The sequence below is a fragment of the Mus musculus genome, chromosome 17 (genome assembly GCF_000001635.26).
Source record: "Mus musculus strain C57BL/6J chromosome 17, GRCm38.p6 C57BL/6J".
NCBI classification, from domain to species: domain Eukaryota; kingdom Metazoa; phylum Chordata; class Mammalia; order Rodentia; family Muridae; genus Mus; species Mus musculus.
In genome coordinates, this window is record NC_000083.6 from 73,235,873 (window position 1) to 73,248,728 (window position 12,856).

Here is a 12,856-nt window from a genome sequence, read left to right on the forward strand (position 1 = left end):
GGGAATGTTTTGTAGAGTGTGGTATGGTGCGGTGGGAAGGAGGCTGAGGCACCAGCCATAAGATGGACAGATGTAGTATCGAATAGAGCTTATTTGCGGGCAAGGGAAGGGGAGTTGAGAAGGGAGTAGAGACAAAGAGAGGGTGGGACAGGGGGGGAGGGAGGGAGGGAAGAGACCATCCTGGAACATATGGAGAGGGGGGAGAAGGGGAATGGGAGAGAGGGAGGCAAGGGGCAGAGAGAGAAAAGGGGCAGAGAGTCAGAGGGAGAGGCCTAACAGTCCTTTTTATAGCAAACTAGACCTACCTGGCTGTTGCTATGTGAATGTTGGGCAGAGTGTAGAAGGAATGCCAACACTGTGTCCAAGAGCTCACTTTGCGTTTGCCCATTAAAATTGTTATAATTTACCAACAAAGAAGGTATAACTTCCATATTCTCATATTTCATATTTTCAAATAAATCATAACCCATACTGCTCACATGCAAATTTCTAGAACCTCTTTAGGTGCCAAGATTTTCAAGAGGCAAATATGTGGTTCTTGTTTGAGCATACAGTGGCAGCTGGGTCTCATGGCAGGCAGGGCCACCCTGGACTTGGCACTCTTCATTGGAGCTGGATGTTGAAGGAAGTTGGATCAGGTATTCCAGCAAGAGTAAAAATAAATATGTTTGAAGTCAGGACACAGACTTGTAAAACAGTTGGAACATTTATCTTGAGTGAAAAAAGGCCCAACCAGGAGGGCTCTGATTGACAACCTCAGATTCTAGGCAAACAATGCTAAGGATAATGATAGAGAGGGCATACAAATGCAGTTTTCCTACAGCCAGCATGCTGATTAGAACTGCTCTAGAGAGAAAGGCCATGGCTTCTCCTGTTGGCCTTATGGCCCATGATAGTGATAGCTGACATTCACAGACACTAGTGATTTTTCCTGGACATCTTATTTAACTCTCACAACCTTTTACTGATGTACTTATAGATACAAGAGCCAAGTAAGCCTCAGGGAGACCATGTAACTTGCTCAGCGGGCTTAGCCAGAATTTTGACTCAAGCTGTCACTTCTATAACTCCCTACCTACCTCACCCCATGCTATGCACGTTAGTGAAGCTAGGCTGTTTGTCTTGAGTTACTGTCATTGTGTCAAAAACATACAAGTTAGTTACTGAACATCATCACCCCCAAAACATGAAGGGACACACACACACACACACACACACACACACACACACACACACACACACACTCTATATGGACAAGTGCTTTAGTTTCTCACTGAAGCAAGTAAGTCATTTTTCTTATAGTTCTGATAAAAATTTCTGACAACCAATGAATATTTCATAATGAATATTAAGAACCTCTTATAGGAGCTGAGGAACTGGCTCAGTGAGTAAAGAGCATTGCCTCCATAAGCATGAGGGCAATTTCTAGCATCTCTGTAAAGGCAGGACATGCCCCTGTGTGCCATGAACCCCACTGCTGGGGAGCAGGAACAGATTGACCCACGAACTTGGTGGCCAGCCAATCTGGCAAGCTTGAGGTTTATTGAGAAACTATGTCAAGAGAAAAGTGGAGAGTGGTAGTGGCAGATGCCCAGCATCCCACTGTGGCCTCCATGTGCATGCACATCCTCATACATATATACATCATACACACAGAAGGACACTGTAGGAGAAGGGCTAGGACATTAAGAACAGACAGATTCAAAAATCAAGTGTGAAACCGGTGCAGCATGAGGAGTAAAAGCTAGGAGCTACACAGAGCTGCAGTCCTGCCAAGGATTTGAGCAGTGCTATGGAGATGCCGGTAACTATGATTAAATTGGGTTTGGGTGAAGGCCAGGGGAATTTTTTGAGATAAGTGAAATCTGAACATAATTTTGATTCAGGCAGGGACATGGCAGACTATCTTTCCTTCACTATGAGGGAAGTGGGGAGCTGAGGGTAGAGTTAAGGTGCAATATTCAGCAGCACACTGGCTCTGCTTGGCTTGTGTGTGGAGAGGGCGTCAGCACCACACTGACTTTTTAGTCAAGGAAACGGCTTCTCTTAGGACTGTTAGGGAACAAGTTGAAACCTGGTCATTAACCTAAAGTAAATCATGGTCTAACCAAGACCGACAGGTACAGAGGGCTTGAAGAATCATTTGGAAGAGTTATGCTGAATTATAAAAATGGTAGCCTCCAAAGTTGGAAGAGTGTGTGGGGGCATGGTGTAGATGACCTCGCTTCTTTGCAAGTGTGTGGGGGCATGGTGTAGATGACCTCGCTTCTTTGCGATCGGTGCTACCGAGGTAAAACATCAACAGTGCAATATGCTTACCTAGATTCTGAGAGAGGGAGACAGTGCTGTCACACCCCAGTCTAGAATAGTCCGACTGGTCTCCAGATTTCCTGTGCCTTTTAGGGACTTCTTTCCCATGTAGGATTCACCACTGTCGCACAGGTAAGTCCTGTCTGCGTCATCTGTTTCTGATGAAATTCAAATCCTCATTGAGTCTGTTCACTGGGGGGGAGAGGGGGCCAGGGGATGGATATTGTCAAAGAGTATTACGTATCTGTATGAAACTGTCAACAAAATCTATTGTTTTATATAACTGATAAAACACTCTTATGTTTGTTCATTAAAGATAGAGCAACATTCACAATAATACCAGCAGTGCTTGCCCTTGAGCAAACACTAGGCTTCCAGGGCCCGTGTGTACTGGGTTCAGTTGAATGGTCAGGTGAATGGTCCACTGTACTCTGCAGTTCTTACAGTGCACCACTGATTCTCTAACTGCAAAGGCTCTTACCATTAGCTCAGTGCCAAGCCAAAATAAAGTAAGTCTGGCTCCGTCCTTGGCATTCCTCCTTGGCTGCTGCACCACATCAGTTCTTGTTATCTTTTTATACAGATCTATTCCTTTGGCCTGCCTCCTTTTCCTAGTCTGTCGGAACAGCCACACGGCTGTTGCCCCGCTGTCCCCAAGATCATCCTTGCTTAAAATCTGTGGCTACCATGAAGATGCTTCTCTACACATACAGTGTAGAGGAAGGCCTGGACCATGCCATGTGCTCCAGCCTGTTTTTAATGTCCCATTCCCATAGTGTACTACCCTGTCCATCTACAGAACTGGCTCCTTCCCGTTCATCTCCCATATCCCCAAGGGACAGTTTGGGGCTTTGTGCATCCTTGTTCCCCTAACTATGTTGAGAACATTTTGAAGGACACTGGGACCATGTCAGCTGTCTCTTCATCACCAGCATCTGGCTTGTGACTTCAAAAACAACCTTTCCCAAATGCCTGTGCACAATGGTGTTTCAGGTCAGAATCAAAGTTGTTATGCTTGTGTGTGTGTGTGTGTGTTTGTATAATAGAAGAAATTGACAATTTCTTCACATTGTTTCTTTCTGAGGTTCTTTTGCAGCAGTTACCGTGGTCATTTTAAGGTAAAGGAGAGTACATTTCTATTGCCTTTGAAGAGATAAATGTATTAATAATGTCTGTGTAACAAATCTTGTGGCAGAAGGCTTGGGCTATAGCCTTTAAGTCCTACCTCAGATCCTGCTCACTGTGTGTATTCATGAAGTTCTAGAATGCAGATTACCATTTCTGGGAATGAAGATAATTTCTTTCTAAAGGTCTTTGTGGTAATTAGCAAACGGGGAAAAAAGCTAAAAATGGCTGGTAAATATTGACCTAAGTACCCAGAAACACTGGTATTTTTAGCCCTTGTTTGTTCGTGGTGGTTCACTCTGTACTGATTCTTCATGCTCGTGGCTGTGCCTCGCAGAGTGAATCAGCACTGCCACCCCATTGACTGTTGGTTGCTAAAGCAAAGCTCTTTTCATCTTTCCAAAACCTAGGGAAGAACCTCGATGCTGTTCATGACATCACGGTCGCATATCCTTACAACATCCCTCAAACTGAGAAGCACCTTCTCCTTGGAGACTTTCCCAAGGAGATCCACTTCCACGTCCAGCGGTATCCAGCTGACTCTCTTCCCACATCCAAGGAGGACCTTCAGCTCTGGTGCCACAGAAGGTGGGAAGAAAAGGAGGAGAGGCTTCGGTCCTTCTACCAAGGAGAGAAAAACTTCCACTTTACTGGGCAGAGTACAGTTCCACCTTGCAAGTCTGAGCTCAGAGTCCTTGTGGTCAAGCTACTGTCCATAGTGTACTGGGCCTTGTTCTGCTCTGCAATGTGCCTGCTCATATATCTGTACAGCCCTGTTCGGTGGTATTTTATAATCAGCATTGTGTTCTTCGTGCTGCAGGAGAGAATATTTGGTGGACTGGAAATCATTGAACTTGCATGTTACCGTTTTTTACACAAGCACCCACATTTAAATTCAAAGAAAAATGAGTAAGATGGCGGCGTTCATGTGAAAACCTAGGGTTGTCACGGGAATGTCAGTCTTTGTAAACTGAGACGAGTTTTGCATGACTATGTCAAATGTTTCTTACTATCATCATTTTTTGTTAAAGGTATTTTGCACTTAATTTTATGGGGGAAATATTGCTATGGTTTCTTTAAAATCTCTGAATGTAATTCCAATGCTGAGTATGTAGCAGGGGTCAATCGCTGTGAATTACTAGGGTCAGAGTATTACAAACAATCACTAAGCTGTCAAGACAAAATGCAAGCTTTTCTGAAAGGACCAACCTGTTTCTGACAGACTTTTGGCTCAGAGGTAGCCTTGGCACCATGAACACCAGCCCCAGTGTATCTAAGCAGGTAGTAGTCTGCCTCCCCCGCAGGACACAGTCCATTCTTTAATTCTTTTACACCAATCAAACGCAAAGGTGGACTTGCCTTGTCCTAAGCTGAGCCCCATTGGCAGGGAGCCCTCCATCACTGATAGTCTCTTGTGCTGAGTGAGGCAGGAAAAGACCCCCTTTCCTCGCCTGGAAATCACATCTGCACTCAGCTCAGGGAGCACCGTCAGGCTCTCCATTTGGCTTTTAAAAGACAGAAACTGGTGCAGCTTGCTTTTCACTCACACTCAGTCCTGCCTTCCTGATGGTCACCAGGGAGCGTCATCTGTAGCGTGGACTGGTTCATGTAAAGATGCATTAGAAAAACATCTGTAGTTCAGACAGAAACTGGAAGGCAGGTGTCTGTCCTATGCATGCAGGGTGTCTGCCTTCTGCCATTAGAGCTACAACAAACATGCCTGCAGACAGGATGGTGTAGCTAAAGCCCCCAAACCTTGATAACTTTACTCTTAAAACAAAAACTGCTAACTCAGAATGAGCTCTTTCAGTGATAGCAAGGACACACTCTCTCTTTTTAGTCATCTCTCAACAGTGACATTTAAACACACACTGACCTACTGTCTGCCAAATATTCCTATCATTTGGAAGCAGTGACAACATAGCAAACCAATAGCGAGCACGCAGTGTCCTGGGTAAGAGAATCCTTGTGGCCACTGTTTCCACTCCACTGAGCTGCATGCTCCCATCTGTGTCATGTGATTGGGGCAGGGACAGAGGCACATAGAAGCTTCCCCACCCCACCCCACCCCAGTATCCAACAGTCTCAGCAGCTCTTAACTGCCCTGTGTGCTCAGACAGAAATCTGCCTTTCCTAAGATGGCAGTGCGCATCTGTACCTGGTAAGGACTTCCTCATCTTGCCAAGCACACTGAGAAAGCCCCGTTGGGGACAGGACACCATCAGCATAGCGTGGTTAAGTCTGGCTTTTTGATGTTTGTGCATTTGTTAGTGGGAGAGTGCTAACTGGTGCCTCTGGAGAAACAAGCCAGCCCATGTTTAACTGCTCCATCAAAACTCACTTTAATCCTGCTGGGAACTTACTAATTAGTAGCTGTGCACACCTGCCCTCAACACAGCTGTTTGACTCCCTAGTTTTTAAGGTTACACACACACAACCCTCCCCCCACCCTTTTTTCTTTCCCTTAATGAGAAAGGCTTCCAATTTTAAGTTTCTCTGATGGATCACATTTAAATGTGGAAATAGCTAGCAATTTGTTGCCCAGGAAAAAGAGAAATGCTGTCATCTTTGCCCACAGTAGTTGGGCTCGGTTAACAGTGCTGTCCATCTCATTGGGCACCCACAGGCTCTCTGTCTCTTGTTCTTCCCTTCGCCCTCTTCTGATCATAGAAAACATTAAGGTAGAGAATACCTTAATTTTACTTTACCTACCCCAAATTCCTAATACAGCACTAAAACTAGAGAATGTGGACACTCTACTTGCTTTAAGAGGAATTTCTCCGGAGGGGGAAAATAAAAATAAACGTGTTTTTAAATTATAATTATTTGTTCTTACCTACACGTTTAACTGTATTAAAACTGTTTATTTAATTTAAAAAAATGCATATACACCTAATGCTTTTGAGCTTGGAACTGCTTTAAGTCAATACTTGAGCATCAGGCCTAAGCAGATGTGGCCTTGATGGTTGTCAGCCTAAGGAATGCCCCTGCCACACCTTCAGCCAGGGCTCAGCAGCTCAGCCAGGGCTCAGCAGCTCAGCCGTGCTCCAGCAGACTCTTTCCCTGCTCCCTGTGCAGGTGAGCTGAAGTGCTCGCAGCACTAGTTGGCTAGTTGATCCCATTGGAAGAGATTTTACATATAGTAGTTGTGGGTTATTTATAATGTGAACCATTTCACCCTAAAATATGAACCGATATAGAGGCTGGGTGATGAGTTCCCACATTGTGTGTCTTTGATGAAACAAACCCAGGGAATCCTAAACTTTAGTCAAGCAACATGGCGGGAGAGACTGAAAATGAAGTAGAAACATATCTATCTGCGAGAGCTTCTCACTTAAGACTCTCCCTAAAATCCTGCCTCTGCACGCCCACAGAACAAACCCGAGAAGGAAGCAGCGCCTTCCACTCGTGTTCTAATGGTGACCACGCCACACGCAGACCCTATGTTGGTATAAGTCTGAATTCTGCAGATTGGTTCCATTTCACCGGCTCTCAAGCCCAACAAAGAAGCTCTGGAACAGTCACAATAAGGACTAGCAGAGGGATCCTGTCGGTGTTAAACTGTTTACATTTCTTTATATACAATAATGTGCTTTCAGTGCCTTAGTTGTGGGTCCCTTTCTTTTTCCTGTTCTAAGAATTGTATACCGTGTTCTTAGATAAAGTCTCTCCTCGTCACTCACTAGGAGGAAAGTGGTGCCTCAATACCAGTGGGTCAGCGGTTGACTGAAACAAAACAAAACGCTATGTTGTAACATGGAGAAGGGAGCTCGGTGCTGAGCTATGGCTGCCTAGTTCTTACACAGTGGCAAACAATTGCTTGGCCACGAAGTGGACTTCACACCACGTGTGGCCCTAAAAGGTGTCTTGTACCTACCTAAAATTTTTTATTTCAGAGTCTTGGTTTTGGTAACTTCTTTTTAAAAGATCATTACACGGAGAACACCCAAGTTTTAAAAATAACTCACAGAATGGCCTTAGCTTCAGTGTCCACTGGGATATTTGTGAATTACCTGTAAAATGCATCCAGAATAAAATGGAGTGAATTACATGGTTCAAAAGCTGTTGTGATTCTGTTTTTACAGGAACGACAAAGTAAAGGTCACAGGGCCGTTGTTTCCCTTGATGTCATGGGCTTACCCTGTGTTAAGGAGGAATTGAGGATCAGGATGGGTGTTAAATGCAGTCTCATTTAGATCCGAATGCACTGTTCACTGATTGAGATGGGGAGGCACTGTGCAGTTGAATTCATGCCCCAGTGTGACAGAACCTGCTTTCCTCAGGACAACCGTGCATTCCATAAGTGCAGGCCACGGGTGCTTAAAGGAGAAAAAAAGATAAGGACTCCGTGTTCCATCCCTCACCTCACTGTCTGTGTGACTGGGTGACTCCAAAAACAAGTCTTCAACCAAAATGTGACAAATGTACAAAGAACTTCATTAGCTAAAAGGACACAGCTTCGGGGAACCTGTTGTAAGCTCCCAAGCCCATTCTGCCTCTGCTTCTCCAGTGAGCACTGTGTGTGCAAGCCGTGTTGGTCCCAAGGAGCGGGATTCGAAAAGAACAAGGATTGCAGCCCCCCTACCCACACCACCCAGCTTGAGTCATTTTACTGAACCTCCAATGCCAACCATGGACACAGAAAGTGCCGCTGTAGTACATTGTAAATACCAAATACAAGGACACTTAAGAAACCCTTTGTGTTTTGCCTGGGTCGACTTGACACAGGATCCACATGGCTACATGATCCATGTATCCTCAAGGTTTAAGTCTAGTCAAAAAGTGAGAGAAGATGCTTTCTTAGGGACAAACAACACTAAATCCAGGACTCACTCCTGGACCCAGAAATACTGTGTCCTCCTAGTTACTAGACACCCTCTGAATCTGGGGATAGGACACCTTCTCCTAATTTACCAGGACTGAGGGCTGGAGGGAAATGCCTTGGCAGAATCATAAGAATCTTCTTGCGAATAGCATATTTGTGATGGGTAGCCAAGTGACCACAAATGTCCACCCTACCTGTTAAGCATCTTAAATCTTCTAGAGTAGATGGACGTTCCATGCTCTCAGGCCCAGCCCAGGGAGACAGGGAGAAGTTTCACAGCAGTCACTATCAGCAGTGCAGTGGATGTTTAGGAAGCCAGAGATTCCCTAGAGCTGTATTCGTGGAAAGTCTCATCAACCTGTGTTAGTCATGATGCCCCGTGTTTATAATCCCAGCACTTGGGAGGCGGGGGCAGGAAGATCCCAAGGCTGAGATTAGCCTGAGCCACATAATGGATCCAGCGTCAACTTGTACTATATAGCAAGACACTGTCTCAAAAAGAGGAGGAGGTCTAGAGGAGGAGCCGGGGGCAAGATAAGATAGCTCATTCAGTAAGCGGCTTGATTAGCCAACACTAGCACCCACATTAAAAAAAGCAAAAGCCAGGTATGGGGGCCCCTCTTGTAATCCCAGCATCCCAGCACAGGGGAGGCTAAGGCTTGGGTTGGGGGTGGTCTCTGGGGCTTGCTAGCCAGGCAGCCACCCCTACTGAATGAGTGCTTGGCCAATGAGAGACCAGACCTGTCTCAAGGAAAGGCAGTGGCACTTGAGGAGCTACACATTTGTCTTTTAGACTCCACACATGTTCTTAGGTATCCTCCTTGTTGCCTTGTTTCTTTTCCTACCAGTGCTATGCGGGCTCAGAATCTCAAACTCGCTCAATCCTTTCCTCCCCTGCCTGGACACACAAGCTTGCAACATTTTCTTTCAAAGTAGCTTTTCCTCGTGCTTATTAATTCCACACATGGAACCCGAGCAAGCCTGGACAGGTTTTTCCCCACATCAGTCTCAGCTCCCAGGACCCACTGACCTCAACACACCACTATTTAAATCAGTCTCCAGAGCTGCTTAATGGCTACTGCACAGAGCCTAGCCCAGGTCCGTCTAACTGGCGCCCCCTTGTTCTCAGGCTCCCCACCCCGACGCACTGTAGAGCCTTTCCTATTGACTCAAGCCTCGCTGAGTCCCTGGGCCTCATCATACCCCCTTGCCTCTTCCAGTACCTGTGAGAGAGCGAGTCTTAGCAAATCTCATTTATTCCAGGAAATCTTTCCACTCAATCTAGCTGGAAACGTCTCTCCCCCTCTCCTCACGGGAAGTCTTTGCTTGCAGCGCTTTCCTTGCTGGATCATGGGCTATCTTAGGTCACGGCTACTTTTCAGTCTCACCCCCTGCACTCAATTACAAGCTTCTGGAAAGCTAAGATAAGGGTGCCTCGTATTTTTCTTACTGCAAGCCGTTCAGCCCAGCCATGCTGAAGTGCACAGCACATTCTTCATAGTAAAGTCTCTGGAAGCTGGTTGCAAAGCATTGTCTTAAAACAAGTGGAGTGCAGAGGCTTATGGGTCCAAAATGAAATACAGCAACTGAGGCATGGAAGGTCATTTTGTTTTACTGGTATTTTAGTTAGAAAGCCAGGCAGGGTGGTGCATGCCTTTAATCTGAGCATTTGGAAGGCAGAGGCAGGCAAACCCAGTCTGGTCTGCATAGTGAGTTCCAGGACAGCCAGAGTATATAGAGAGACCCTGTTTTAAAAAAACAACTATATGGGGTTTTTTCCTAGCATGTATATGTATGTATATTTATAGATATTTATATACATATATTTGTTTGAAGATCATTTTTTGATTGACAGTATGTGTTACCAAAATTTTATTGGGATCTGAATTATTAAAAGTAGAAAAGCCAGCTCAAAAAAACCCAAAACCAACCAAACAAACAGAAAACAGCTCACCAACAGACTGTGAGAGACATTTCTAATAGATCTCACCATCTTCCCTCCTCATCCCTGAAGGAGAATTCACCACTGTCTAATATGTGACTTCATTCCCACATCCTGCTTCTCAAATGCACTGCCCCAAACATTGTGAGATGCCGTAATATTACTCTTCACGTGACTGGGAGCATGAAAAACTTAAATGTCTGGGGGGAGGTTAATGAAATCATCCTGAGTACATGTAATTATATGGCCAAGTTCTGCCTAGGAGCCTGAAGCTGGGAGTTATCTCCAGGATAGCACATTAAAACAGGAAAGGAGACTGACAGCTAAGCTACCCTTGACCTAAAAAGACCATCCGGATACAACCAGGGACGGAGCTGGCTGGTTCATGCCCGTGTTCAGTTCCCCAGAGCCAGAGACAAGAAGACTAAGGGTTCCAAGTCAGGATTGTTTATGTAAGGACAGTTAAAAAATCATATCAAAACAAAAAACAAAGCTGGTAAAAAAAACAAAACAAAACAAAAAAAGCACTCACTGAGCAAGCATGGCATTCGTGTCCTGAGTTCATGTCCAAAGACCCACAAGGCAGAGAGAGAACTGATTCCTGAAAGGTGTCCTCTGACCTACACACACACACACACACACAAACACACACCACACACCTTGGCTTACATGTGTGTGCAGGTACACATGGTATGCTTTCAAATTCTTTTTTAAACATGACAGAACATATGTTTATGCTAAAATTAGAAATAATACAAAAAGATAAAATGACTATTGTCTCTGTCTGTTTATTGTTTATAAGGCCACCACAAACTGTGATGAGCCCCTATTTCTCATAGGTCAGGAAGCTGGGAAGCCCTAAGTTGAAGAGACACCTACAGGGAGGGGCAGGGTCTAGTGAGGAGGGCCTGGTTTCCTAGGTGACTGTTGCTATGTTTTCTCTTGTTTCATGTCTTCCTATGTCCCCTTCAGGAGGGGCCTCTTTTATATAATAGTATTAACCCTGTCCATTGGTCCACCTCTGCAAACTGACAACCTCTAAAAGGCTCCACTTCCTGCCATCATCACCCTGGGGACATGCACATGAACATTCAGACCACAGCAGCTGTACTTAGTGACAGGTGGAAAGTCCCAACAGTAAACTTGGTCAAGACAAAAGAACTACCTTGGCGGGGAAAAAACACTGAAATTGTATTATCGCCATATTGTTAGTAATGATACAAGCTTATTCCCTGACAGTATTATATTTGTTATAGTTATGATGTTACCAAGAACTGTGGGGATTTTAGCACAAAAGATACAGGAATATAAAATCGAAACCTCTATAATCCTAATGTTTTTTTTTAAAGATTTATTTATTGATTATATGTAAGTACACTGTAGCTGTCTTCAGACACTCCAGAAGAGGGAGTCAGATCTCGTTACGGATGGTTGTGAGCCACCATGTGGTTGCTGGGATTTGAATTCTGGACCTTCGGAAGAGCAGTCGGGTGCTCTTACCCACTGAGCCATCTCACCAGCCCTAATCCTAATGTTTTAAGAAAGAAAAAAACAAATAAAACAACAACAATAACAAAAACAGCCATGCTAATAACCAGCTAGTAGCAATGAGAGTCCTTGTGCCCAGTTCTAGAAAGCTGTTGTTCCCAGAAAAAGAAACCTAGGGTTGTGGACAAGTGGCTGCACCTAGGTTAGACAGACCAGTGAATAATGGGATCATTTTGAAATACTAAAAGCCAAGGACGTTTGCAAAGACCAAAGAAACCAATTCAAAAGAACCGAGGGATCAGCGGCAAGAGACTCCTACAGCCACAGGAAAACAGAATGATAGTCCCAAAACAGAGAGGTGAATACGGGAGATAAGGTGAAAACTAGGAGGGACGACACGCCACACTAGTTGCCCTCGTGAGTACATCTGGACGGTGTGTGTAACCGACTCGTTATCGTGAAAACGGCTGCCTAAAGGCAGACCAACGGCAGATAACTCTGCATGCTGGCTTTCTTTTCTATACCAAACTATGCGTCAAGCTGAACAGTCAGGAAATATTCTTCCTGTAAAGATATTGCTCCAGAGATATAAACCCATACACACCTATGGCCAGAGTCATCAGGAATGCGTACTAGGGGAAAAGACATCTCCAAAAACAATATTGGGAAAACTGCATATCCCGGTGAACAAAAGAGCTATACCCACACCTGACACACAAACCAATGGAAAGATTTAAAGCTTCTACACAGAAAATCTGAGACCCTAAGACTAGAAGCAATGACGTATGACGTGGATCTTAACAATGATGTCTGATACATGGCATTCTTAGGCAACAAAGTCAGAGAGTCAGCCAATCAACAGAGCGAAAAGGCGACCTGCAAAATCAGGGGAAACATTCACAAACTGCACTTTTGGTAAGGATTAAATATTCCAAAATATTTAAGAGTTTCTACAGCTCAATAGAGAAAGGCCTTGTGACCCGTTTTGAAACTCAGGAATGGTACTTGAGCAGACATCTTCCCAGTCACAATAGATAAATGGCCAAGAGCATCATCTGAAATGGTCCTCGGCATCATGTCAGGACTGCGCAAATCAAAAGTACAGTAACTGTGCTCTCACAGTTGCTAATATGGAGAAATTTCAACCCATGGACTCAGTGGGGATA

The 12,856-nt window shown here is 44.8% G+C and overlaps 1 protein-coding gene across 4 annotated transcripts in view; it reads left to right on the forward strand.

The window, feature by feature from the left end:
• Lclat1 (lysocardiolipin acyltransferase 1) overlaps positions 1-7,496 on the forward strand; it is a 135,384-nt gene extending 127,888 nt beyond the window's left edge. For all 4 annotated transcript variants that reach the window (NM_001081071.2, NM_001177967.1, NM_001177968.1 and 1 more), the window contains exon 6: positions 3,846-7,496. In NM_001081071.2, the coding sequence (NP_001074540.1) occupies positions 3,846-4,348 (503 nt within the window). In that variant the 3' untranslated portion in view covers positions 4,349-7,496. The remainder of the gene's footprint in view (positions 1-3,845) is intronic.
• Positions 7,497-12,856: the final 5,360 nt, after the last annotated feature.